The sequence below is a fragment of the Callospermophilus lateralis genome, chromosome 11, assembly GCF_048772815.1.
Source record: "Callospermophilus lateralis isolate mCalLat2 chromosome 11, mCalLat2.hap1, whole genome shotgun sequence".
NCBI classification, from domain to species: Eukaryota; Metazoa; Chordata; class Mammalia; order Rodentia; family Sciuridae; genus Callospermophilus; species Callospermophilus lateralis.
The window spans coordinates 44,326,458-44,351,100 of NC_135315.1; the positions used below are offsets into that span (position 1 = coordinate 44,326,458).

General features: G+C 40.1%; 1 protein-coding gene across 1 annotated transcript in view; it reads left to right on the top strand.

Moving 5' to 3' along the window:
- Positions 1-23,042, top strand: part of Vps53 (VPS53 subunit of GARP complex) — a 151,799-nt gene extending 128,757 nt beyond the window's left edge. The window contains exons 20-22 of the mRNA XM_076869888.1: positions 17,015-17,152; positions 19,135-19,239; positions 19,919-23,042. Coding sequence (XP_076726003.1) covers positions 17,015-17,152; positions 19,135-19,239; positions 19,919-20,089 — 414 coding nt within the window. The 3' untranslated portion in view covers positions 20,090-23,042. The remainder of the gene's footprint in view (positions 1-17,014; positions 17,153-19,134; positions 19,240-19,918) is intronic.
- Positions 23,043-24,643: the final 1,601 nt, after the last annotated feature.

Sequence of the window (24,643 nt, forward strand, 5' to 3'; positions counted from 1 at the left end):
CCTTTTGGGTCTTCTAGGTATAGGATCATGTCAACTGCAAATAGTGATAATTTAAGTTCTTCTTTTCCTATTTTTATGCCTTCAATTTCTTTCATCTCTCTAATTGCTCTGGCCAGTGTTTTGAGAACTATATTGAATAGAAATGGTGATAGAGGGCATCTCTGTCTTGTTCCAGATTTTAGAGGGAATGCCTTCAATTTTTCTCCATTCAGAATGATGCTAGCCTGAGGCTTAGCATAGATAGCTTTTACAGTGTCGAGGTAAGTTCCTGTTATCCCTAGTTTTTCTAATGTTTTGAACATAAAGGGATGCTGTACTTTGTCGAATGCTTTTTCTGCGTCTATCGAGATGATCATATGGTTCTTATCTTTAAGTCTATTGATGTGGTGAATAACATTTATTGAGTTCTGTATATTGAACCATCCTTGCATCCCAGGGATGAATCCTACTTGATCATGGTGCACAATTTTTTTGATGTGTTTTTGTATCCGATTCGCCAGAATTTTATTGAGGATTTTTGCATCTAGGTTCATTAGAGATATTGGTCTGTAGTTTTCTTTCTTTGAGATGTCTTTATCTAGTTTCGGAATCAGGGTGATGTTGGCCTCATAGAATGAATTTGGAAGAGCTCCCTCTTTTTCTATTTCCTGAAATAACTTGAAAAGTATTGGTATTAATTCTTCTTTAAAGGTTTTGTAAAACTTCGCTGTATACCCATCCGGTCCTGGGCTTTTCTTGGTTGGTAGTCTTTTGATTGCTTCTTCTATTTCATCCATTGATATTGGTCTGTTTAGATTGTGTGTATCCTCCCGACTCAGTCTGGGCAAATCATATGACTTAAGAAATTTATCGATGTCTTCACTATCTTCTATTTTATTGGAATATAGGTTTTCAAAATAATTTCTAATTGTCTTCTGTATTTCTGTAGCATCAGTTGTGATATTGCCTTTTTCATCCCGTATGTTAGTAATTTGAGTTCTCTCTCTTCTTCCCTTCGTTAGCATGGCTAAGGGTCTGTTGATCTTATTTATTTTTTCGAAGAACCAACTTTTAGTTTTGTTAATTTTTTCAATAGTTTCTTTTATCTCAATTTCGTTGATTTCCGCTCTGATTTTAATTATTTCTTGCCTTCTGCTACATTTGCTGTTGTTTTGCTCTTCCTTTTCTAGGGCTTTGAGATGAAGTGTAAGCTCATTTATTTGTTGGTTTTTTCGAGGAATGACCTCCAGGTGATGAATTTCCCTCTTAAAACTGCTTTCATTGTGTCCCATAGATTCCGATATGTTGTGTCTGTATTTTCATTTATCTCTAAGAATTTTTTGATTTCCTCCTTTATGTCTTCTGTAACCCATTGATCATTCAGTAACATATTGTTCATTTTCCATGTGATGTAGGATTTTTCCTTCCTTCTTTTATCATTGATTTCCAGTTTCATTCCATTATGATCAGATAAAGTGCATGGTATTATCTCCACCCCTTTATGTTTACTGAGGGTTGCCCTGTGGCATAATATATGGTCTATTTTTGAGAAGGATCCATGTGCTGCTGAGAAAAAAGTATATCCACTTGATGATGGTTGATTTATTCTATATATGTCAGTTAAGTCTAGGTTATTGATTGTGATATTGAGTTCTATAGTTTCTTTATTCAACTTTTGTTTGGAGGATCTGTCCAATGGTGAGAGAGGTGTGTTGAAGTCACCCATGATTATTGTGTTGTGGTCTATTTGATTCTTGAACTTGAGGACAGTTTGTTTTATGAATGTCGCAGCACCCTTATTTGGTGCATAAATACTGATAATTGTTATGTCTTGTTGGTGAATGGTTCCTTTTAACAGTATATAATGTCCTTCCTTTTCCCTTTTGATTAACTTAGTTTTGAAGTCAATTTTATTCGATATGAGGATGGCCACCCCTGCTTGCTTACGAGGACCGTGTACGTGGTATATTTTTTCCCAACCTTTCACCTTCAGCCTGTGTATGTCTTTTCCAATCAAATGTGTCTCCTGGAGGCAGCATATTGTTGGATTTGTTTTTTTAATCCATGTTACCAACCTATGTCGCTTTATTGGAGAGTTTAAGCCATTAACGTTTAGAGTTACTATTGATATATGGTTTGTACTTCCAGCCATGTTTGATTATTTATCTTTTTTTTTTAATTATTTTGTTTCTCCATGATTAGCTTCCCCCCCCCCCCGCCCTCTGTCCTTACTGAGGTACTTCCCACTGTTGGGTTTTAGTTATTGTTTTTCATTTCTTCCTCTTGTAGTGTTTTGCTCAAGATGCTTTGCAATGCTGGTTTTCTGGCTGCAAATTCTTTTAACTTTTGTTTATCATGAAAGATTTTTATTTCATTGTCATACCTGAAGCTTAATTTTGCTGGATACAAAATTCTTGGTTGGCATCCATTGTCTTTCAGTGTTTGAAATACGTTGTTCTAGGATCTTCTCGCTTTCAGCGTCTGTGATGAAAAATCTGTTGTTAACCTTATTGGTTTACCCCTGAATGTAATCTGCCTCTTTTCTCTTGTAGCTTTTAATATTTTCTCTTTGTTCTGTATATTGGATATCTTCATAACAATGTGTCTTGGCGTTGGTCTACTGTGATTTTGTATGCGCGGTGTCCTGTATGCATCTACAATTTTTATATCCGTTTCCTTTTTTATTTCTGGAAAGTTTTCTATAATTGTTTCATTCAGAAGGTTGCTCATTCCCTTGGTTTGAACCTCTGTACCTTCCTCTATCCCGATGACTCTTAAGTTTGGTTTTTTTAATGTTATCCCATATCTCTTGGATGTTTTTCTCGTGATTTTTTACCAGCTTTTCTGAGTTGGCTAGACTCTTTTCAAGATGATGTATTTTGTCTTCATTATCTGACATTCTGGCTTCTACTTGCTCCACTCTGTTAGTGATACTCTCATTTGAGTTTTTAATTTGGTTTATAGTTTCCTTCATTTCTAGAATTATTGTTTGATTTTTTTTTATAATCTCTATCTCCTGATAAAGATGCTTATTTGCTTCTTTTATCTGTTTATGTAATTCATTTCCAATGTGTTCTTTCACTGTTTGAATTTGCTGTCTCATATCCTCTTTAAGATTCCATTCCATCTGTCTAAGGTATTCCTTGAGTTCTTTATTTGACCATTTTTCTGATGCCTCTAGGTCCTCCTGAATATTTAGGCTGTCCTGCATTGTTTGTACTCCTTTTCTTCCTTGCTTTTTCATGCTACTCATGTTATTTCTTGTTCTGTTTGACTGCTGAGTTACTGTTTTCTCCTATAAATTTATTTGATACTTGGGAGGAAAGGTATTAGAAGGGAAGGGAAGAAGTCTCTAAAGAGAATGAGAGTAAGCAGGTAGAATTCAAGGAAGGGGGGAATAAGGAAATTGAAAAGAAATGAAAAGACAAAAAAATAGAAAAGAAAAAAAATTTTAAAAATAATCAAAAAAATTAAAATTAAAATTAAAAAAATAAAAATATTTTTAAAAAATTTAAAAATAAAAAAATGTAAATTAAAAAAACCCCAAATAATAATAAAAAAAAGAGATTTAATAAATGCAGTCTTAGAGTTTGATTAACTTTTCTTCCAGTAGGTGGAGCTGTGCCCACCGGGCCATGCTTCTCCTCTCAATACGCGGGAACCAATCACTGTGCAGCAGCTCCTCCTCCCAGACTGGGCGGGTCTCCAATCCTGAGTGCCTAGGGCCTTTTCTTGTGTCTGGTCACTTCCCCACTTTTCCTCAAGCCAGGCCCCGCTCACCACAATGCTGGCTACACGCCAGGTCTGCTGCTCCCAGGAGCCCTATTTTCTTGAACAACTGGGCACACTCTCCCCGTTTGCCATTCCCTCAGACCCTAAGTTTGTGGAGCTTGGGGCTGAGAACCCTCAGTGAATTTTGCTTGCCCTCCAGCAGCCATGACCTCGGTAGCTGGTGCAAGAGACCTCAGTTGTCAGCACTGGTGGGAGCGGTAGCCGGGGGGTTCGTTGCAGCGGGTCCTGCGCCACTCCTGATTCCCTCCGTCTGACTATCGCGCTCACGGGAGAGCTTGGAGGGGCCCTTGAGGTTTGCCTACTGTGTGGAGAGGAAGGGCTAGGGGGTTACACACCTGTCGCCGCCGGTTTCAATGAAGTTATCTCCTCCGCCACATTCTGGTGACGTCAGTTCTCTGCCATGGTGGTATCCCATGCAAATGGCGACAGTTCATTCCCTTTGCCAGGTGACCAATGCAACAGGTGGGTCCTGACTGGCTCTCCCAAACCCCGTCTCAATCCTGTGACCACTGCCTATGAAGGCTCAGTTGGTATTAACCTCTGCAGGATCAGAAGGACCGACCAGTTGTTTCAGCGGAATCGTTTAGTGCTGAGTCACAGCGGTTTGTCTGCGAGACAAGGCGAACGGGAGCTTGAATTCAGCAGATCCGGGCTCGGTGTGTGTTCTGAGAGGCCCAGACTGTTCGCCCCAGATCCACATCAGCTCAGCATTGCCTAGTGATCCTGAGCAAACAGCATTTAGACGGTTTACAATTCCCTATGCTCGTGCAGCTGAAGAGGTCAGAGACTTGATCTCTCCGCACCCGCCGCCATGTTCCGTCTAGCCCTTTTTTTTTTAATACTTAAGTCATTTTTTACATTTTTGTTTTAATTTCTTGATTTAAACTATATTTATTTATTTATTATTTGTTTTAATTAGTTACACATGACAGTACAATTTTCAAATGTATGATATGTCAAAGTCATTATACTATCATGTCTGCAGTTTCATTAGCATGTGTTTACCAGCAATTCATTCTCTTCACCTCGTCATTGTATGTGATCAGAGAGGATACAGAGTGATTAAGATCTGTGTGTCTGGGAGAAGCTGTAGAGTTCTGGGTGACTGTGTTTCTGTCTACAGACTTGGTGAAGCCCCTAGACACAGAACTGATCAGAGGAAAGGTGTTCTCCTGAGTTTATAGCTTTGCTCAGGCCTTGCAGCTGGGTTAATGTCTCATAACCATGATATTTTCACATTATCACATAAATTCAATATTGTATCAATTTTTCTTAGACTTTCTCTTCTTTAAAAGAATATTAGAATAATCAACTCAGATCCAAAGCTAGTGGCTACAGAAAAGTATCATTTTGGCCAATGTTTACTTCTTTCTGCTCTGAGATATGGATGAGAAAACCATCTGCTGAAACTAGAGTTTTACTTCAGCAGACTCCAGGCAAATACAAAGTAGAATCTTCACAGGTCTAGCCTGAGAGACTACAAGAGCAGTGTGGCCCTTGAAGGATTCCCATGTGAAGTTCAGATTTTACTGGGTATATGCCTGCCCTGAGTATCGGGCTTTAAAGGCCAAGCTGTCTTGTTGGTGGAGCCTGGTTCACTCGGGCAGCAGGATCATAGGAATCAAGAAGTGAACAAAGAGATGTTCATGGACCAAAACAGTTTCTGCCTCAAGTCATGGAGTGGCTGAAATCCAAGCTTTAACAAAAGCTGTAAGATTCAAAGCTAAGATTTAGCCTAATCTCAGCTGCTTTGCCACAAAGGTACTAGCTCCTAAATTTAGGTTATCCTTCATTATTAATACCAAAAATGGAGAAGGAAATGCTTTTTTGTTTTTTATTCATGTCCTGAGTACTACATAAAGTGAATTATTTATTTTTGGGCCCCAGAGTTCTCTTGAGCAAAATTGAAAGGGCACATGGAATTGAACCATACTGGTATTTATAATGCCTCTTTCTAGTTTGTAATTTTCAGAAAATCTTGTGGGATTTGCAGGGTCATTAATTAGTTTTATGACCGTGGCCATCTATAACTGAACACACAGCAGAAATGGAATGCCTGAGCTAGGATAGAGAAAGCACCAAGTATGATATAGGGGGAAAAACACAGGGGGTCCAGTCCTCTCTCTCCTTTTAAAGGTCCCTGTGGTCTCAAACAGTTGCTTTCCTGCTCTGAGCTCTGTTTCTTCCTGTTTAAATAAGAACACTGAACCAGGTGCTCTCAAAAGCCCCTTCTAGATCTATCATATTGTGTAGTCTAAAATACTCTGAGCAGTATACTTTGTGTCTATAAAGTTATTTTCTTTTCCTTTGTATTATCTTTAGATACCATATTGACTTTTTAAAATTTGTGATATGTAACATAAAATTTACCATTTGGGGCTGGGATTGTGGCTCAGTGGTAAAGTGCTCGACTAGCACGTGTGAGGCCCTGGGTTCGATCCTCAGCACCACATAAAAGTAAAATAAAGATATTGTGTCCAACTTAAAAAAAAAAAGGATGAATTAAAAAAATTACCACTAAGCTATTCCCCAGCCTTTTTTTATTTTTATTTTTTATTTTTAAGACAGGGTCTCATTCAGTGGCTTAGGGCCTCTCTAAATTGATCCTCCTGCCTCAGCATCCTGAGTCACTGGGATTACAGTCATGTGCCACCTGCCCGACTCATGTTAACCATTTTTAAGTATCTGCTTAGTGTCTAGAAGTTTATATATGTTGCTGTGCATCGATCACCACCATCACCTCTGGACCTTTTTCCTCTTTCCCAACTGAATCTCTGTACCCATTCACTATCTAGTCTCCATTCTCTTCTGTCCCCAGCCCTGGCAGTCACATCCTACTTTCTATCTCTATAAATTGACTACTTTAAGTATTTCATACAGGTAGAATCATTCAGTATTTGTCTTTTTCTGTCTGGCTGGTTTTAATTTCTTCCCAGTTCTTCTACATGTGTCAAAAATTTCTTCCTTAAGGCCAAATAATATTTCATTACGTGTATATGCCATATTTTGACCATATTGACTTTTTAAACTCACCTAATTCAAAGCCATCCAAACAACAACAAAAAAATGTGTAAAGCAAATATAAAGATTTTTTTTTAAAGTACAAGCACCACAGAGAGGGAAAAAGAAAGTCAGATTTATATTTAGCATAGCAGTTGGAAAAATGAGAAAGTAGGATGGTTATTCTCAGGCATACTTCTTCTAGGTAAATCCCGAAAAGGTGGCTGGGTGTTTTTAAGTAATCCTTAAAAACAAAATGGAGCTGGGTACTATGGCACATGCCTATAATCACAGAATTTTGAAGGCTGAGACAGGAGAATTGCAAGTTCAAGGCCAGCCTTAGCAACTCAGGAAGGCCTTAAGCAACTTAGTGAGACCCTGTCTCAAAATAAAAAAACAGAAAAAGCTGGGGATGTACCTCAGTGGTAAAGTACCCTTGGGTTCAATCCCTAGTACCAAAAAAGACCCAACCAAAAAAAAAAAAAAAAAAACTGGATTGATAAAATTTAATATCTGTTTAATAATAAAAATTTTACATCATAGAGAAATTGAAGGGAAATTATTGACTCTGATAATGGATATAAATAAAAATTTAGCAGTGCATATATAGATTTCATGGGACATTTGTCAGAATTACAGAGTTAAGAATTACACATTTCACCTTGCTCAGTGGCACACACTTATGAACCTAGAGGCTCGAGAGGCTGAAACAGGAGGATTGCAGATTCAAAGCCAGCCTCAGCACAAGCAAGGTGCAAAGCAACTCAGTGAGACCCTGTTTCTAAATAAAATACAAAATAGGGTTGGGGATGGGGCTCAGTGTTCAAGTGCCCCAAGTTCAATCCCTGATATGTCCCCCCCCAAAAAAAAATTATACATTCAATGTGTATATATTTTACCTCAAAAAAAATTGAGCAAGTGGTAGGGGGTGAATATAGCAGGATTTCTCAGCCTCTGCAATGACAATTTAGGTATTTTTTTTGTGGGGCATGTTAAGCAGAATCTCTTACTCTCCCCACTAGATGCCAGTGACATTCTTAGGTATGACAATCAAAAGTGTCTCCAGATGTTGCCAGCTGGGGTGGGGGGTTATGAGAAGAAGAATCAGCCCAAGTTGAATGCCACTGAATTGGCCGCTTCAATGAAATAAGAATGACAGAATAGTTTTGGTTGTTGAAGCTGTGTACTGGGTGTATAAGGCCTCAAGATACCATTCCATTTCTTCACGTATATTTGAAATTCTCCATAATAGAAATGTTTAAAAAAAATTTTAAAAAAACAGTGTTTCACCCCACATATTCCCACTCAAGTTATCCAAAGTAAGATTTTAGTTTAGGAATCAATACAAAATTTCTGAAATTAAACTAGCTTCCTTCCACCTCTTCTCCCCTTCTTTCCTTTCCCTTTTTTTTTTTTTTAATTATTATTATTTTTTCATGTGGTGCTGGGAATCTAACCCAGGGCCTGGTGCAACCTAGGCAAGTATTTCACCACCAAGTTGTGGCCCCAGCCCCTTCCTTGCAGATTTTTTTGACTTTAGAACTTTTGTTCAGAAAAACTGAGCTGTCTCCTTCATCTCATGTGTATGTGTGTGCTCCCCTTTTACACAGCACTTTTTCTTTCTAAAATGCCTTCTGAAGGAAGCTTTTACCTACTCCCAAAGTCCTTCATTTCCTCTGTCCCACTAAGCTTTAACCCATCTTGTTATCTCTGAGATGGTCCTTCCCACTGAGAGCTTCACTTCTCTCCTGTCACGTGGTCAAAAGGGCCCTCCCATTGTGCCACACACAGCTAGAAGGCCCAGCCACCCCAGAAGAGTTCACAACCTTGGAAGTGGAAGGACCAACCAGCACTGAAGAAGAATGTGAAATAAATGAACCAATAACTGGAAAAGGATACAATAAACATCACACTTAATGGCCAGATATAGAAAGGTTTTCTCTTTTCTTGAGATGGAGTGTCTGCTCCATCCCAAATTACTTCTGAAGTCCTAGCTAGGACAATAAAATGAAAAAATAAAACAAAATTAAAGAAAAAGAAAAAAAATTAGCAGTACTGAGAATTGAAACCAGAAGTACTCTACCACTAAACTACATCACCAGCCCTTAATTTTATTTTATCTTATTTTTAATTTTTAGACAGAGTCTGGCTAAGTTTCCCAAACTGGCCTCCAATTTGTTATCCTCCTGCCTCAGCCTCCCAAGTATCTGGGATCATAGTAGGTGCTGCCACACCTGGCTAAAATGAATTGTTTTTTTAAAGAAACAGAAGTATACAGATTATAAAAAAGAAACAAAACTTTTCATTTTTCACAGAGAATATGATTGTGAATGTAATATCTAAAAGAATTACAAATGAAGTATTAGAATATAAATTTAGCAAGGTTGCTGGCCAATATTAAAAATATACATCTATATATCAGCCACAATTTAGAAAGTGAAATTTTTAAATGAAACCATTTGTAGCTGGATACAGCGGCATGTACCTATAACCTCAGCTCTTGGGAAGGTAAGGAAAGAGAATCAAGTTCAAGACCAATAAAAAAGAAAAACAGTGACAAAAATATTTCAATAGTATCAGAAAGCATTAAATATCTTAGAATAACTCAATCACAATATTAAGAAGCATTAAAGAATACCCTTAAGATAAAAGAATGGAACAGCTCATGTTCATCAATTAAAAGACTTAATGTGAAAAGAAATCAGTACTTCCAAAATTAATCTACAGATACAACACAATTCTAATTAGAATCCCATTAGCATTATACATACATGTGTTTGTATTTTGGGGTGTGGTGTGTAAATTGATAAACTGATTCTAAAAGTTAAACAACCAAAAGCAACTAAAATAATCTTAACAAAAAAGAACAGATAACTTACACCTCAGGATACACAAATTTATTTGAATGCTATTGTAATTAGGGCAGTGTGGTCCTGACGCCAGGAATAATTGGGCCAACAGAACAGACTTGAGTTCAGAAATAGGCCCACACAGATTTATGACAAAACTGGCATAATTCAGTTTAGAAGGGAAGTAATTGGATATTCATATTAGAAAAAAATTTATCTTGACCTTTCTCATGCACCATACTTAGAAATCAATATTAGTGAGGCTTGGGAAATTAGAACTCTGTACAGCCATTTTGGGAAACAGTTTGGCAGTTTCTCAAAAAGGTGTGCATAGGCTTGGGATTGTGGCTCAGCGGTAGAGCGCTCGCCTAGCACAGGGGGGACCCAGGTTCGATTGTCAGCACCACATTAAAAAAATAATAAAGGCATTGTGTTGTGTCCATCTATAAAAAAGATTCTCTCTTTCTCTCTCTCTCTCTCTTTAAAAAAAAAAAAAAAAAAAAAGGTGAGCATAGAGTTGCCATATGACCAGTAATTCCATTCCTAGGCATTTACACAAAAGAATTTAAAAGTTCACACAGAAACTTGTGCATAAAGGTTCATAGCAGCATTACTCATGCATTATTCATAATAACCAAAAAGTAGAAACACTCAAATGTCCATCAACTGATGAATGGATAAACAAAATATGATATAATTATATGATGGAAAATTTCTCAACCATTAAAAAGAATAAAGGACTCGTTTAATCTGCAACATGATGAACCTTAAAACATTACATTAATTGAAGAGAGACACAAAAGGCCATGTATACATGATTTCTTTTATCTGAAATACCCAAAATAGGGAAATCCATAAAATGAAAAGTAGATTAATGATTGGCAAGAGCTAAGGGAGACAAAAAAAATAAGGAGTGGCTCCTAATTTCTTTGTGGGGCAATGAAATGTTCTGGAACTAGGAAATGGTGATGATTGTGTTACCTTGTGAATATATTTTTAGAAACACTAACTTGTAAACTTTAATGGGTAAATCTTACAACACATTAATTATTATATCTCAATTCTTGAAAAATAAATTCCAGTTTGGTTGTGGCTCTGAAAGTAAAAGGTAAGATAACAAAGCTTCTGGAAGAAGACATAAAAGAATACCTTTATAACCTTGGGTTAGGCAAAGATTCCTTGGGCAAAAAATTAAAAGAAAAAAATTGGGGCTGAGGTTGTGGCTCAGCAGTAGAGCACTCGCCTAGCACATGCAAGGCCCTGGGTTCGATCCTCAGCACCACATTAAAAAAATAAATAAAATAAAGCTATTGTGTCCAACTGCAACTAAAAAATAAATATTTTTTAAAAAGATTAAAGAAAATATACTGGTTACATGAAGTACTTAAAGAACTCATTTTTTATCAAAAGGTACCATTAGGAGAGTTGAACAGTAAGTAACAGAAAATATCGGGGCTGGGGATGTGGCTCAAGGGGTAGCGCGCTCGCCTGGCATGCGTGTGGCCCGGGTTCCATCCTAAGCACCACATAAAAACAAAGATGTTGTGTCCTCCTAAAAACTAAATATTAAAAATTCTCTCTCTCAGAAAATATTCATATTCTAAATATTTATTTTTAAAAACCTCTAGCAAATCAATTAGAAAAAGATAATCAGGGCTAATGATGTAACTCAGTGGTGAAAAACTTGCCTAGGAAGTGTGAGTTTTATCCCCAGCATTGCCAAAAAAGTGGGGCGGGGGGGGGGGGTGATAATCTACCAGTAGAAAAGTGACAAAAGACCATGAATTGACACTTCAAAAGAGAAAAAAAAAAAAAAAGATATCCAGAAAGCACCTTAATCATCAGGGAAATGCAAATTAAAATCACAATGAATCTGAATGGCTTAATTTTTAAAAAGATTGACAAAACCAAGTGTTGATTAGGATGTAAAGCAGTTGGAACTTGGATGTGTGCTGGCAGGAATGACAACTGGCATAACCACATTGGAACACTAGCTGGCAGTCTCTGCTGTAGCTAACATGCCTGCCCATGATCCAGCAATTCTCTCGAGTACTTTCCATGATGGAGAAATGAGGGCTTGTGACCACCAAAAATACATACAAGAATGTGCATAGTAGGTTGATGGGTCATAAACTAATCTATGGTGATTGAGGGCAGAAGAGTGGTTCCCTTTGTTGGGAGCAAAGAGAGCATTGACCAAAAAAAGAATGAAGGAGGCTTCAGGGAGGCCAGAAATGTCCTGTGTCTTCCAACAGGCAGTAGGGTATGGTACACATGTAAAAGCTTCCTGAGCTGTATGCTTGGTATTTGTGTACTTAAAGTTTAATTAAGAAAGGTGACTGGCCAGGCGCAGTGGCACATGCCTGTAATCCCAGCCACTCGAGAGGCTGAGGCAGAAGGATCACGAGTTCAAAGCCAGCTTCAGCAACGGTGAGGTGTTAAACAACTCAGTGAGACCCTCTCTCTAATGAAATACAAAATAGGGCTGGGGATGTGGCTGGTTGAGTGCCTCTGAGTTCAATCCCCAGTACCCCCCCCCCGAAAAAAAAAAAAGAAGGTAGGGGGAGGAACTGGTGATGTAGCTCCTGGCCCTGGGGTTTGATCAAACCCAGCACTGCAAAAGAAAACAGGAAAAAAAAAAAAAAAAAACAGTGACAAAGATGAAAGAGCTAAGAAGCAAGATACATTGTCCCCACCTTGGTCCATTCGTGATATCTTGACCTAGTCTCCCTATGCCACCTCACTGAAGAACTTTGCAGCACATATATGGTTCCTCACCTTCTAGGAGTGTGCCTTTAGCTTCTCTACTTAAAACTTTTCATCCCTACCAGTAGCTATAGTGTCCCCCAAAATTGCAGGAGGCAGTTTAAGAAGTGAGGCTCACTGGGCAAGGTGATGCACATCTGTAATCCCAGCGACTCAGGAGGCTAAGGCAAGAGGATCACAAGTGGGAGGCTAGCATCAGCAACTTAGAGAAGCCCTAAGCAACTTGGCGAGACCCTGTCTCAAAATAAAATATAAAATGACTCAGGGTGTTGCTCAGTGGTTAAGTGTCCCTCGATTCGATCGATCCCCAGTACGAAAAAAACTAAACAAGAAGTGAGGCTCTTTGCAGAGCTGGGGATCAAACCCTGGGGCCCTCAGTGACTTCACTTTTGCAGACACAGCACTCTGGCCAACATTGCACCTCAGCAGCTCACCAGCAGCACCCAGGAGCACCACCCCAAATACCTCTGAGGCACAAACAAATTTGGCAATGGCCTTCTTGCTCAGTGCCTCGGGCCTAAAGAGATGAACTATTGGCTGTTTTCAAAGGTGAAACTTGGGGCAGATTTTCATGATAAATGGGACCTTTTATCTTCACTTCCCACAGACAGCCGCCAATTCCTCTTTTCTGTCTACATCACTTACCTAAAACCTGAGGTCAAGGTTTTCATCTCTTCATCTGTCTGGTAAAGTCTTAATTTTATTGTCACTGGCCAGGGATGTCTTGTGCCAGATGTGGTGGTGGACATGTGTAATCCTAGTGACTTGGAAGGCTGAGGCAGAAGGATCACAAGTTTGAGGCCAGCCTCATCAACTTAGACTCTGTCTCAAAATAAATAAATATATAAGTAAATAAATAAGGGTGGGTATATATCTCAGTGTTAAAGTGCCCCCAGTTTTAATCCCCAGTCCATCACCCCTAACAACAGAATTATTTCTCGTTCATTCAAAACTCATCTTGTCACTTAAAACTATACAATTATTTATATATAAATTGGAAATTTATATATTATATATAAATATAATATATAATATATTAAATATTATATATATTATATATAAATATTACATATTTTGGAAAGTAAAAAAATAGAAAAGTAGGGCTGGGGTTGTGGTTTAGTGGTAGAGTGCTTGCCTAGCATGTATGAGGCACTGGGTTTGATTCTCAGCACCATATATCAATAAATAAAATAAAGGTCCATTGACAACTAAAAAAATATTTTTAAAAAATAGAAAAGTAGAAAGTATCCCCATATGTTTTAAAATATAATCATTGGGTATTTTTTTTTCCTGCCAACAAATTAATGCCAAGATGTGACTTTGATTTTGACAAGGCTCTTAAAATTTGCTATATCGAAGACAAAGGTGCCAGACTCAAATGGCGTACTTTAAGAAAAAGAAAGAAAGATATTTCCTGTTAATAAAAGTATAGAAAATAATGTAAAGAACATCAGCTCACCACTTAGTAAAATCTGTGACATGTTCCCACTTTTTCTGTAGAGTTTTTTTTTTTTTTTTTAATGTAAAGTAAATCGTTAACAGTTATTGCTGAAGCCTCCTGTGGATTCCACCCTGCCATTTTCCTCTGTCCGTGCCCAGAGGTGAACTCCACTCTCATTTTGATTTTTCCATTCCCATAAGTGTTTTGGTATGTTATATGTGTATATATATTCCCAAATGATACATGATTTTGTTTTGCTTATTTCTAAGCTTTATATAAATCATACCATACATGTCATTTCCCCTCTTGCTTATTTTCCACAATTCAATGTTTTTTGAGATTAATTCATGTTGATGTGTATCATTTGTGTTCACTCATTTTAACTTCAGCATCATATTCCATTGCATAAATATGCCACCATTTGTTTATTCATTCTGTTTTTTATGGACACTTAAATTGTTTCCAATATTTTGCAAACAGTGGGTACAGAGAACATTTTTTTACATGGTCAAGTTCTCTAAAGGATGTAAGTAAAAATGTTCTGTTAGGTTATAAGTATCTTCAAGCAAGATGATATTACTGTTTCCATGCTTGAATCAATTTATAGTCACTATAAGTTTGAATTTCAATGCCACTTCCATTTCAAGTTTGTTTGTTTGTTTGTTTTATTAGTCCTGGGTATCAAACCCAATGTCTTATGCATACTAGGCAAGCCCTCTACCAGTGAGCTACACCCCAAACCCAGTCTTTTTCTTTTCAAACTTTAAAATTTTTGACTGCCTGATAGATATGAATGACATGTATTTATAGTTTTTTTAATATTTATTTTTTAGTTTTAGGTGGACACAATATCTTTGGGTTTTTTATTTTATTTTTTTTATGTGGTGCTGAGAATCAAACCCAGTGCATCACTCATGCTAGGCAAGCACACTACCACTTGAACCACATCCCCAGCCCCTGTATTTATAGTTTTAATTGGCATTTACCAATTTACTAATAATGCAATGCCTTTTGGGCATTTGAGTTTCCTCTTATGTGAATTACCTATTTGTATTCTTTGTTTCATTGATTTTTTTTTTTTTTTTTTTTTGTGCTGGAGATTGAATTTTTAGGGTCTCACTCATGAGGAGCATGCGCTCTTAACACTGAGCTACATCCCCAACCCCAGTCTTTTTCTTCTTGATCTGTAGGAATTTTTATGTGTTCTGCATATCATTCCTTGGTCAATATTATACTTAGCCTCTCCTGTTTTGTGGGTTTTTTTGTTGTTGTTGTATTTGGGGGTTTTTTTGTTTGTTTGTTTGTTTTCTTTTCTTTTCTTTTCTTTTCTTTTTTGAGCGGTGTCACTAAATTGCCAAGACTGGTCTAGGAATTTCAGTCCTCCTGCCTCAAGCTCCCAAGTAGCTTGGATTACAGGTGTGCACCTCTGTGCCACCTAAGTTGTTCTAGATAAAACACTGATGTCTTCCCAGAACCTTTTTTCCATTGTCAAAATTATAATTACCATAGCCTTACATTAATAGTGTCTCTTGTTCATTAGTTTGTCTTGGCAAGTTATTAAACATATGGATCATTGATGCTCTCATCTATAAAACAGAAATAACTACCTTCATAAGGACAGGGCCTCATGAAAACTGAATGTGATAAGCAGCTGGGCACAGTGGCTTACACCTGTAATCCCAGCTACTTGCAAGGCTAAGGCAAGAGGATCAAAAGTCCAAGACCAGCCTCTGCTACTTAGACCATGTCTCAAAATAAAATTTTAAAAATGGCTTGTGATGTAGTTCAGTGGTATAGCACTGGCCTGCCATGCTGAAGACCCTGGGTTCAGTTCCCAATACCAAAACAAACAAACAAGATGAAGACTAAATGCTAAATGTGATAAAACATTCCTAGCATCATTCCTAGCCATTGATGGTCAGACAGGAAAGTTGATAACAGCGATAGCAAATTACCACTTTTTGCCTAAAGAATAACCAATAGATTTATGAAAGTTTTCATTGCTGATGAGAGTGAGCCTGGGCTGTAGCAAGTGTGTATGTATTCTTCATTTGTAAAGAGGTTCAGATATGAGGCTGGGCTAGGGCTCAGTGATAATGTGCTCACTTGGTACACATGAGGCACTGGGTTTGATCCTCAGCACCACATAAAAAAATTAAAAATAGGGATATTGTGTCTCTCTCTCTCTCTCTCTCTATATATATATATATATATACACCCACCTACATACATATACACACACACACACACACACACATATATATAAAATCTGTCGGTATATAGAAAAAGGTTCATATGTGTCAGGAACCCTAAAAATGTACTGCTTTGGCCTCTCCCAAAGACTGCCATTCATGCACCTAGAATATGTGTACAGGGCTGTCCACTACCTCACCATTTGTTATTTTTTTTTAAATACATCTTCATTTTATTTATTTATGTGATGCTGAGGATTGAACCCAGTGCCTCACACATGCAAGGCAACCACTGTACCGCTGAACCACAACCCCAGCCCACCATTTATTATTAATGATAAAAATCTAGGAACAAACTAAATAGATGGTTTTTAACACACACACACACACAAACAAACAAACACACACACACACACCCTACAGAATATTGTATAGCCATTAAAAAATCATGATTTTTTTCCCAATACTGGATATTGAGCCCAGGGCCTCACATATGTTAGGCAAGCACTCTACACCTGAGCTACATCCCCAGCCCTTTTTTTATTTTGAGGTAGGGTCTCACTAGGTAGCTAAGGCTGGCTTCAATCTTGAGATCCTCCTGCTTCAGCCTCCCAAGTAGCTGGGATTCCGGGCTTGCACTACTGTGCCCAGCTTCATGATTTTTTCCAGACTGCCAAGATGGGAAAATAGAATACAAAAACTTTATATGTTAAAGTGGAAAACCCAGGTTATAAAACTGTATACATACATATATACGCATGCACAAAATATTGATTCTGATTTAGTAAGTGCACAAACTGAACAGCAGGAATTTTACCACATTTAACTGTAGTTTCTTATTTTCCCAGAATAAAGAAATTAAAAGTATTTTTGTTGTTTATTTTCCAAATTTTCTGCAATGAGAGTATATTATGTATATAATTAGGAAAATCTGATGGATTCATTAGGTGTCATGTCCCTGTGAAGTGGCTGGTAACACACTGCTTTCCCCACAGCTGCTGCTGGACACCCACTCCCTGAAGATGGTCCTGCTCGACCTCCCTTCCATTGGCTCACAGGTGGTGAGGAAGGCACCTGCCAGTTACACTAAGATTGTCGTGAAAGGCATGACCCGGGCTGAGATGATCCTCAAGGTAATGATTGTGTCTTCCTCAGGGATCCTGATTTAAGGAACTGGTCATATATCTAATCCCATATCCAGGGGGTTCTGATTTTGAAAGCCCAGAATAAGGCCTATTCCCTCCAGTCCTAAGGATCATCTGCATCCTTTGTTTAGACTAAATGTTGGCCTCATCAGATATTATTTGAAGTCAGTGGACAATTACTTGGGGACCAGTAATTCTTTCAGACGAAGGAATTCTTTGTTGTCATGAGATTTTCTTGTAATAAGATTTGGTCAAGACTGAGAGTTAGAAGGAGTTGCCACTGTGAATCAAGTTGTATAAGTTAGGAACTTTGCCTCTCAGCAGGAACATCAGTTATCCTCCCCTCCCACATAAGCCTTTTTGGCTTTCTGTGCTTTACATCTTTAAATGAACTCAACAATGTTGTGGTAACAGAATCTAATCAGCAAATAGGTTTTTTGTTTGTTTCTTTGTTTTGATTTTAGCATCACTTAACAAGATATTGTACTTCAGCTGGTGCTGTCAAGAATGTCTTGAACACCCACCATGATTTCCAACGATAACATGAGAAGAGGGGCAGAGGCTAGAGAACAAATAGTACTACCTGATAAGGCCTGAAAGTCCAGGGCCTGTAAGCTCTTCAGGCTCTCTTCCCAAACAATAACTCAAATGATGACAGGAGAAAAAAGTAGCAGCAGCCCACAGACACCATGGGACCAGGCAAAGGCCCCGAATAAGCCTTGAGCCATGGCCTGAGGAAACTGGAAGTAGCCTGATGGATTCTTCTCCAGCTGGTGTCCTCTCTGCAGAGAGAGCATACAGTTTGGGAGTGATCTGCCAAGGACTTTTGAGGGAGATACTCCTCACTGCTCCCGTACATTCTCAGGAATTCAAAATAAAATTATTTTGCTGAGGGAAGAAAAATCAGATTCTGCTTTCCAAAACCAAATGGAAATGAATCTGAGGGTTGCAGTGTCATCTGTTTGTATATTAATTGGTAGTTTAAGTAAATGTAGTTAAATGAAGTTCCAGATTTTAGGTCTTCAAAAGAGTAAAGAAGCTTTGGGATTTTTGTTTTTGAGAAGATCCACTCACATCAATTCCTTTTGTTGCCTGATTGTCAAGAGTAGACAGAAGGAGTTGGGTATGGCACACACCTGTAAACCCAGTGACTCAAGAAGCTTAGGCAGGAGGATCACAAGTTCAAGGCCAGCCTCAGAAATTTAGGCCTTAAGCCTCTTAGTGCGACCCTGTCTCAAAAAATAAAAAGGGCTGGGGGTATAACTCAATGGTAAAACTCTCCTAGGTTCACTCCCCAGTACCAAAATAACAAAACAACAACAACAAAATGACAGAAGGAGTAGGCACCAGGTACCCATGAAAGGTCCAACCAGAGACCTTTGACACTGTGTTTCCCAAATGGTCCCTATTTTTTAAAAACATCTCCTGCCCAGACCCACTGAATTAGAATACACAGAAAAGAGACCCAGAAATCTGCACATTAAAAAGCAGTCCTCCAGAGGGTTACAGTGGCATATGCCTGTAATCCCAGTGGATTGGGAGGCTGAGGCAGGAGGATCCTAAGTTCAAAGCCAGCCTCAGCAACAGCGAGGCACTAAGCAACTCAGTGAGACCCTGTCTCTAAATAAAATACAAATGGGCTGGGGATGTGGCTCAGTTTGTAGAGTGCTTGCCTCGCATGCACAAGACCCTGAGTTCAATCCCCAGCACCACCAAAAAACAAAAACAAAAAAATGGCAATCCTCCAAGTACTCTGGTGTACCCTGTAATCCCAATAGTTTAGGAGGCCGAGGCAGGAGGATTGTGAGTTCAAAGCCAGTCTCAGCAATGGCAAGGTGCTAAGCAACTCAGTGAGACCCTATCTCTAAATAAAATATAAAATAAGGCTTAGGGGCTGGGGGTGTGGCTCAGAGGTAGAGCGCTTGCCTAGAACGAGCCTTAAGGGCCTACTGTGTCCCTTCTCTTGGTAGGTAGTGATGGCCCCCCATGAACCATTGGTGGTGTTTGTGGACAACTACATCAAACTCCTTACAGACTGTAACACAGAAACCTTCCAGAAGATACTGGACATGAAGGTGAGCTCAGTATCTTTTCTTGTCAACTCCTACTCATCCTTCTTACTCTAGTGGGTGGGATATGGGTTATGGAGGGGCTGCCTCAAAAATGCAGGTTGTGGACCCAGAGTGGTGGGTTGAAATCCCAGCAACTCAGGAGGCTAAGGTAGGAGGATCACAAGTTTAAGGCCAGCCTCAGCAATTTAGCGAGACACTGTCTTTAAAAAATAAAAAGGGGCTGGGGATATAGATAAGTGGTAGAGTGGATTCCATCTCCAGTACAAAAAAAAAAAAAAAAAAAGATCCATGTTGCTAGGCCTCCCTGCAACCTGGATTCCAGGAGGGTAGTCCTAGGCACGTTAGCTTCAGGGTTCTGGACCACCCTGCATGCTTGGAAGCTACTGCTCAGGAGAGGACAGAATGGAAGGAGCAGGAAGATCATCCTTCCATCTTTACCTGTCCTCCTTTCTTCACCCTTTCTTTCTCTCCTACCCAATTCCTTCGTTATTTCCTTCCTCCACTTTCCCAGGCTACTACTGAAGGCTGATAATTTCTCTGAAGAAAGCTTTTGTCCTTAGCCTGAAATAATTATGCTGATGGTAGAGGCCATGCCAACAGCAGACCCAGAGGTGCACTCTCTCTTTGGGCTATTGCAGAGCCACCTCCTGACCACTAACTCTCCTCTCTCTTCCACCCTCAGGGGCTGAAGAGAAGTGAGCAGAGCAACATGCTGGAACTCCTGCGCCAGAGACTTCCCACCCCGCCCTCAGGGGCAGATGGCTCCAGCTCTCTGTCCCTGATGGCTCCTACACCTGAGCAGGAATCTTCTCGAATCCGCAAACTTGAGAAACTAATTAAGAAGAGACTTTAGGAGCACACGAGAGGCACCGAACCCAGTTCTTGGAAGCCCCAAGTGCCCCTGTACCCGTCCCCTACTCAGTGACTCTTATATCCTCAGTCATGAGTTTTTGGGACATTGAGGTTGCTACTGTGTCTCTCCCATGCCCTGTCTGAACTCCTGTCCCAGTGGGAGAAGCTGAGTAAGGGCTGGGTTATAAAAAGGCAGTTTAGATTATCTCATTGCTGCCATGGAGGCAGCAGTGGGTGAAAGGCCCCTGTGGTTCAGTTGCTGTTTCCAGGCTGCCCTTGAAGATCAAGTTGTCATTGGCTCTTGTAGCCTCACCGTGGCAGCCATACCCTCCAACACCTGGGCCCTACTCCCTGCCACATGCCTGTCCAGCAACTTGGATGAGGAAGCCTGGATCTTGCTCCTTCCCCTTTCTGCCACTACTGGAGGTCACCTCTGCAGCCAGAACGCTGAAAATGTTCCTGGAATTGGTTGAGTGAATGGACTGCCAGATCACAGGGTTTAGTACTACCCTTTATGAAGACAGTGGAAGCATGTGCACTTTTCCATGTAAATCACAGTTTCCTGGTACCTTCTATTTGACATGGCCAAGTTTCCTGTGTTCTCATTTCTTGTTACTCTCCAAAGGAGAAAGGCCCTCTGTGTCTGTCACTCTGGAGGGCCGTATGAACCAAGCCTTGGAAGCAGACCAGGCTGGGGCTGCTGACCTGGAGAGGAGACAGTCCCAGATCTGACAGAGGGTTCTGGGGCTTGGGGTGTTGCTCAGTGGTAGAACGCTTGCCTGGCATGTGCAAGACCTGGGGCACCGAACCCTGTAAAAAATAACAAGTGGGTCTTGCTTGGCACAGTCACTGGGTTATGTAAGATTATTTTCTCCATTTCTTTATTCTCACTCTGTTCCTAACTTCTTGGGAAGCAGTTGACTTCGGTATAGGAAAACCAGAAAGTTTTCTTGGAAAACCTTTCCTAGTTTTTTCCTGCAGATGAACTATGGGAGGGAATAGATAGCCTGTACCATCTGATGTCCTTCCTGCTCATTCACTTTCAAATCCAGAGAACTCTCCAGAGTCACCTGAAACAACAAAGGTGGTGTACAGTGCATACATCACAGTATTAATGAGAGAGAACCTGGGTCCTTGGATACCAGGAACACAAGATTGACCTTACTCGCCAAGCTTAGAACTGGCCTAGCCCAGAACACAGCCTGGGCCCAGACTGCCCTTCATGTCTACCCACTGGCTCTAAGCAGCAGAACTTTGCAGAAAATTGCTCTATAGAGCCACTTCAATCCCCTGCATCATCCTACATACAGAGGACAGGCACCATACCAGGTAGTTTCCCTAATTCTCTTGGGTTGCTTGAACCCAAGGCTCATCTAACCATGACCACAACCTCGGGGTGGCCACCATTGGGGAGAGCCCTGAGGTGGAAGATGGAGCTCTCTATAGAGGAAGTGTGTAACAGGCCTCAGGATCAAATTGGATTATCAAATAATGCTCAGAACTGAGTTTTTAGGACAGAGGAAGTTTTCTGAAAATCCGTAAAACTTGTGACAGCCATACAGGAGAAAACTTTAAGGTTTGAAAAGCTGGTGAGAAACATTGACTGTTTGTCCCCATCTTGTTTTTCTAGTATACTATTCCACACTGTTTCCCTCCCTCCCTCCCCCCCTCTGACTCTGTCCATTAGTTCCAGGTTTGAAACCCCACCTCCGCCCTGTGCTAGAGATGGAACCCAAGGCCTCAGGCATGCTGGGTAAGGCATGTTCTATCACTAAGCCACACCCCCAGCTACAGAGCCTCATTTCTTCATTAGCTTCCAGCTTGTCCTTGCTAATTAGTAGAACTCTTAAGTATTGAAAACACTAAGAAGAAAATCAGTAGTGAAGAGATATGGCCTTTAGTTGAGCCCTGTTAGGAGAAGATTCAAGATTAGAGAAGTGCAGGAGGAGTGGGGAGGGGGTTGGGAGGCTCAGTCTAAGAGGGATTCCTCTGTGCTATTGTGTTGCTTTGGTAAGGTTATATGCACTAATTGAAAGAAGGGGTGGTGGGCCAGTCTCCAAACAGCACAGCCAATTCAGCTGTCTGTCATCAACCTAGGGAGGCTGGGAAAGCCAGTGGACTCCTGCACCTGGTTCTTGTCACTCTTCAGTGTTTACAGATCCACACTTCTCTTTTTAGTTCATTCATGAGGAGTCATTTTTCTGGACATCTCCATAATGGCATTGAGATGTCAGACTGCTGTTTTTCCCAGTTGGTGGTCACCGCCAGGGAAGTTGCTTTCCTGATTTATTACATTGTCAGTAATCCCCAAGGAGCCTACAGATGTCAGTTGGAGTTATGTTCAGTGTCTCATTGATGGGGACTGAATACCGGGTGTGCATCCTGGAGAGACAGCATGTTTCTCACCTGGGGGTATGCATCAGAATCACCTGGGGCCCTTTTTAAAAATTGTAGATGCCTGGAGATTTTGACTCAGTAAGTCTGCAGTGGGGCCTGGCGTGTAGGCTTAAAAGCTCCATAGGTGATTACATTTGTCTGTCAGTATCCACGGAGGATTGGTTCCAGAACCCCCTCCCTGTACTCCAGTGGATATCAAAATCTGCAGATGCTTGAGTCCCCTTGTATAACTGGCATAGCATTTGCCTACACTTTAAACACATCTTCCTGTATATTTTAAATCATCTCTAGACCTCTTATAATACCTAACTTGGTAGAAATACTACACAAATAGTTGTTGTACTGTGTTATTTAAAGATCTGTACTTATTCCATGTAGGCACAGTTTAAGTGTTGTTTTTTGTTTGTTTGTTTTCCAAATACTTTTGATTGAATCCACGGTTGTGTATCCACAGATAGATGACTGACTGTGTGAGGTTTATTCTTTGCTAAGAACCATTGCAATACAGAGAAATTTACTTTATTAAAGGGTTCCTGTAGCCCATTTTCAAAAATGTATATTTTTCTGGTTCTCTGAGTGTAACTACAGTACAGTGGTCTTTGCTTATAGCTAGCAGCTTTAGTTTCAAACTCATTTAGGACATGCCAGGAGTTTCACTCTCATTCAGTACTGATGAATAGTCTTCCTCTTTTGATGACCAAACCTCAAATAGAAGCTTTATTTATTATTGCCACTTCAAAATAACATACATAGCCAGGTGCAGTGGTACACACTTGTAACACCAGTGACTCAGGAGGCTTGGGCAAGAGGATCACAAGTTCAAGGCCAATCTCAAAAATTTAAGCCCTAAGCATCTTAGTGAGACTCTGTCTCAAAAATAAAAAGGGCTGGGGGTATAGCTCAGTGGTAAAACTCCCCTGGGTTCAATTCCCAGTACAAAAAAAAATTAAAAATGACAGAAGGAACAGGCACTGGGTGCCCATGAAATGCTTCCAACAGGAGACCTTTGACACTGTGTTTCCCAAATGGTTCCTATTTTTAAAAACATCTCCTGCCCAGGCCCACAGGATTAGAATATACAGAGAAGAGATCCAGAAACCTGCACATTAAAACACAATCTTCCAGCTGGGCTTAGTGTCACACCTGTAATCCCAATGGCTTGGGAGGCTGAGGCAGGAGGATCCCGAGTTCAAAGCCAGCCTCAGCAACAGCGAGGCACTAAGCAACTCAGTGAGACCCTGTCTCTAAATAAAATATAAATAGGGCTGGGGATGTGGCTCAGTGGCTGAGGGCTCCTGAGTTTAAACCCCGGTACCTCCCAAAAATGATGGCAACGTACATAAGGAGTAGTGATTGATTAAAGCAGTATCCGATAACTGTAGTTCAACTAACCTTGAATATTATTTCCATTCCTCCCCTACTTTCTCTAGCTTATTTAATTTTTTTTTTTTTATATGATGATACCCGAGATTGCGCTCACAGGAGCTTAACCACTGAGCCCCATCCCTGGACCTTTTTTATTTTTTATGTTGAGACAGGGCCTCACTAAATTGCTGAGGCTGACTTTGAACTTTTAATCCTCCTGCATCCACCTCCTGGGCTGCTAGGATTACAGGCGTGCACCATTGCACACAGCTCTCTAGCCTCTTTAAAAACAAAAACAACTTTGAAAGTCTCCTCGTGGTTAAAATAAATATTGATAAATTATAAATCGCTAAAGAATTCAGTGTTGCTCTTATTATGGAGAGGCTTCCTGGAGAGGTGGCTTAGAGGTGCCAGGGTGGAGAAGTCCTGTGTGGACTATACCCGTGAAGCGGGAGCTACAATAGACAGGGAAGTTTCCATCTCCAAGTTGGGTTCTGAAACTGAAGCTAATGCCGCTCCTTCCTCTCTGGTGGTCCCTAGTGTGTGAGGCCCTGGGTTCAATCCCCAGTGCTGAAAAGCAAAAATAAAAACCTTCCTCTCTGGCAGAACAAAGAGCCAGTACCCAAGTCTCTGCCCAGCACCCACAGAAGGTGCCTATTTTCTCATATCTAGGTAGTGCCTTGGTGTGGATCAAACAGGTGTAACAGTGACAGGGCAGACAGGGTGGGAGAGCAGGCCCAAGGCTGCAGCCCGATGTGGGGGATGTTCCACGGGCTCCTCCTGAATTGCTGTT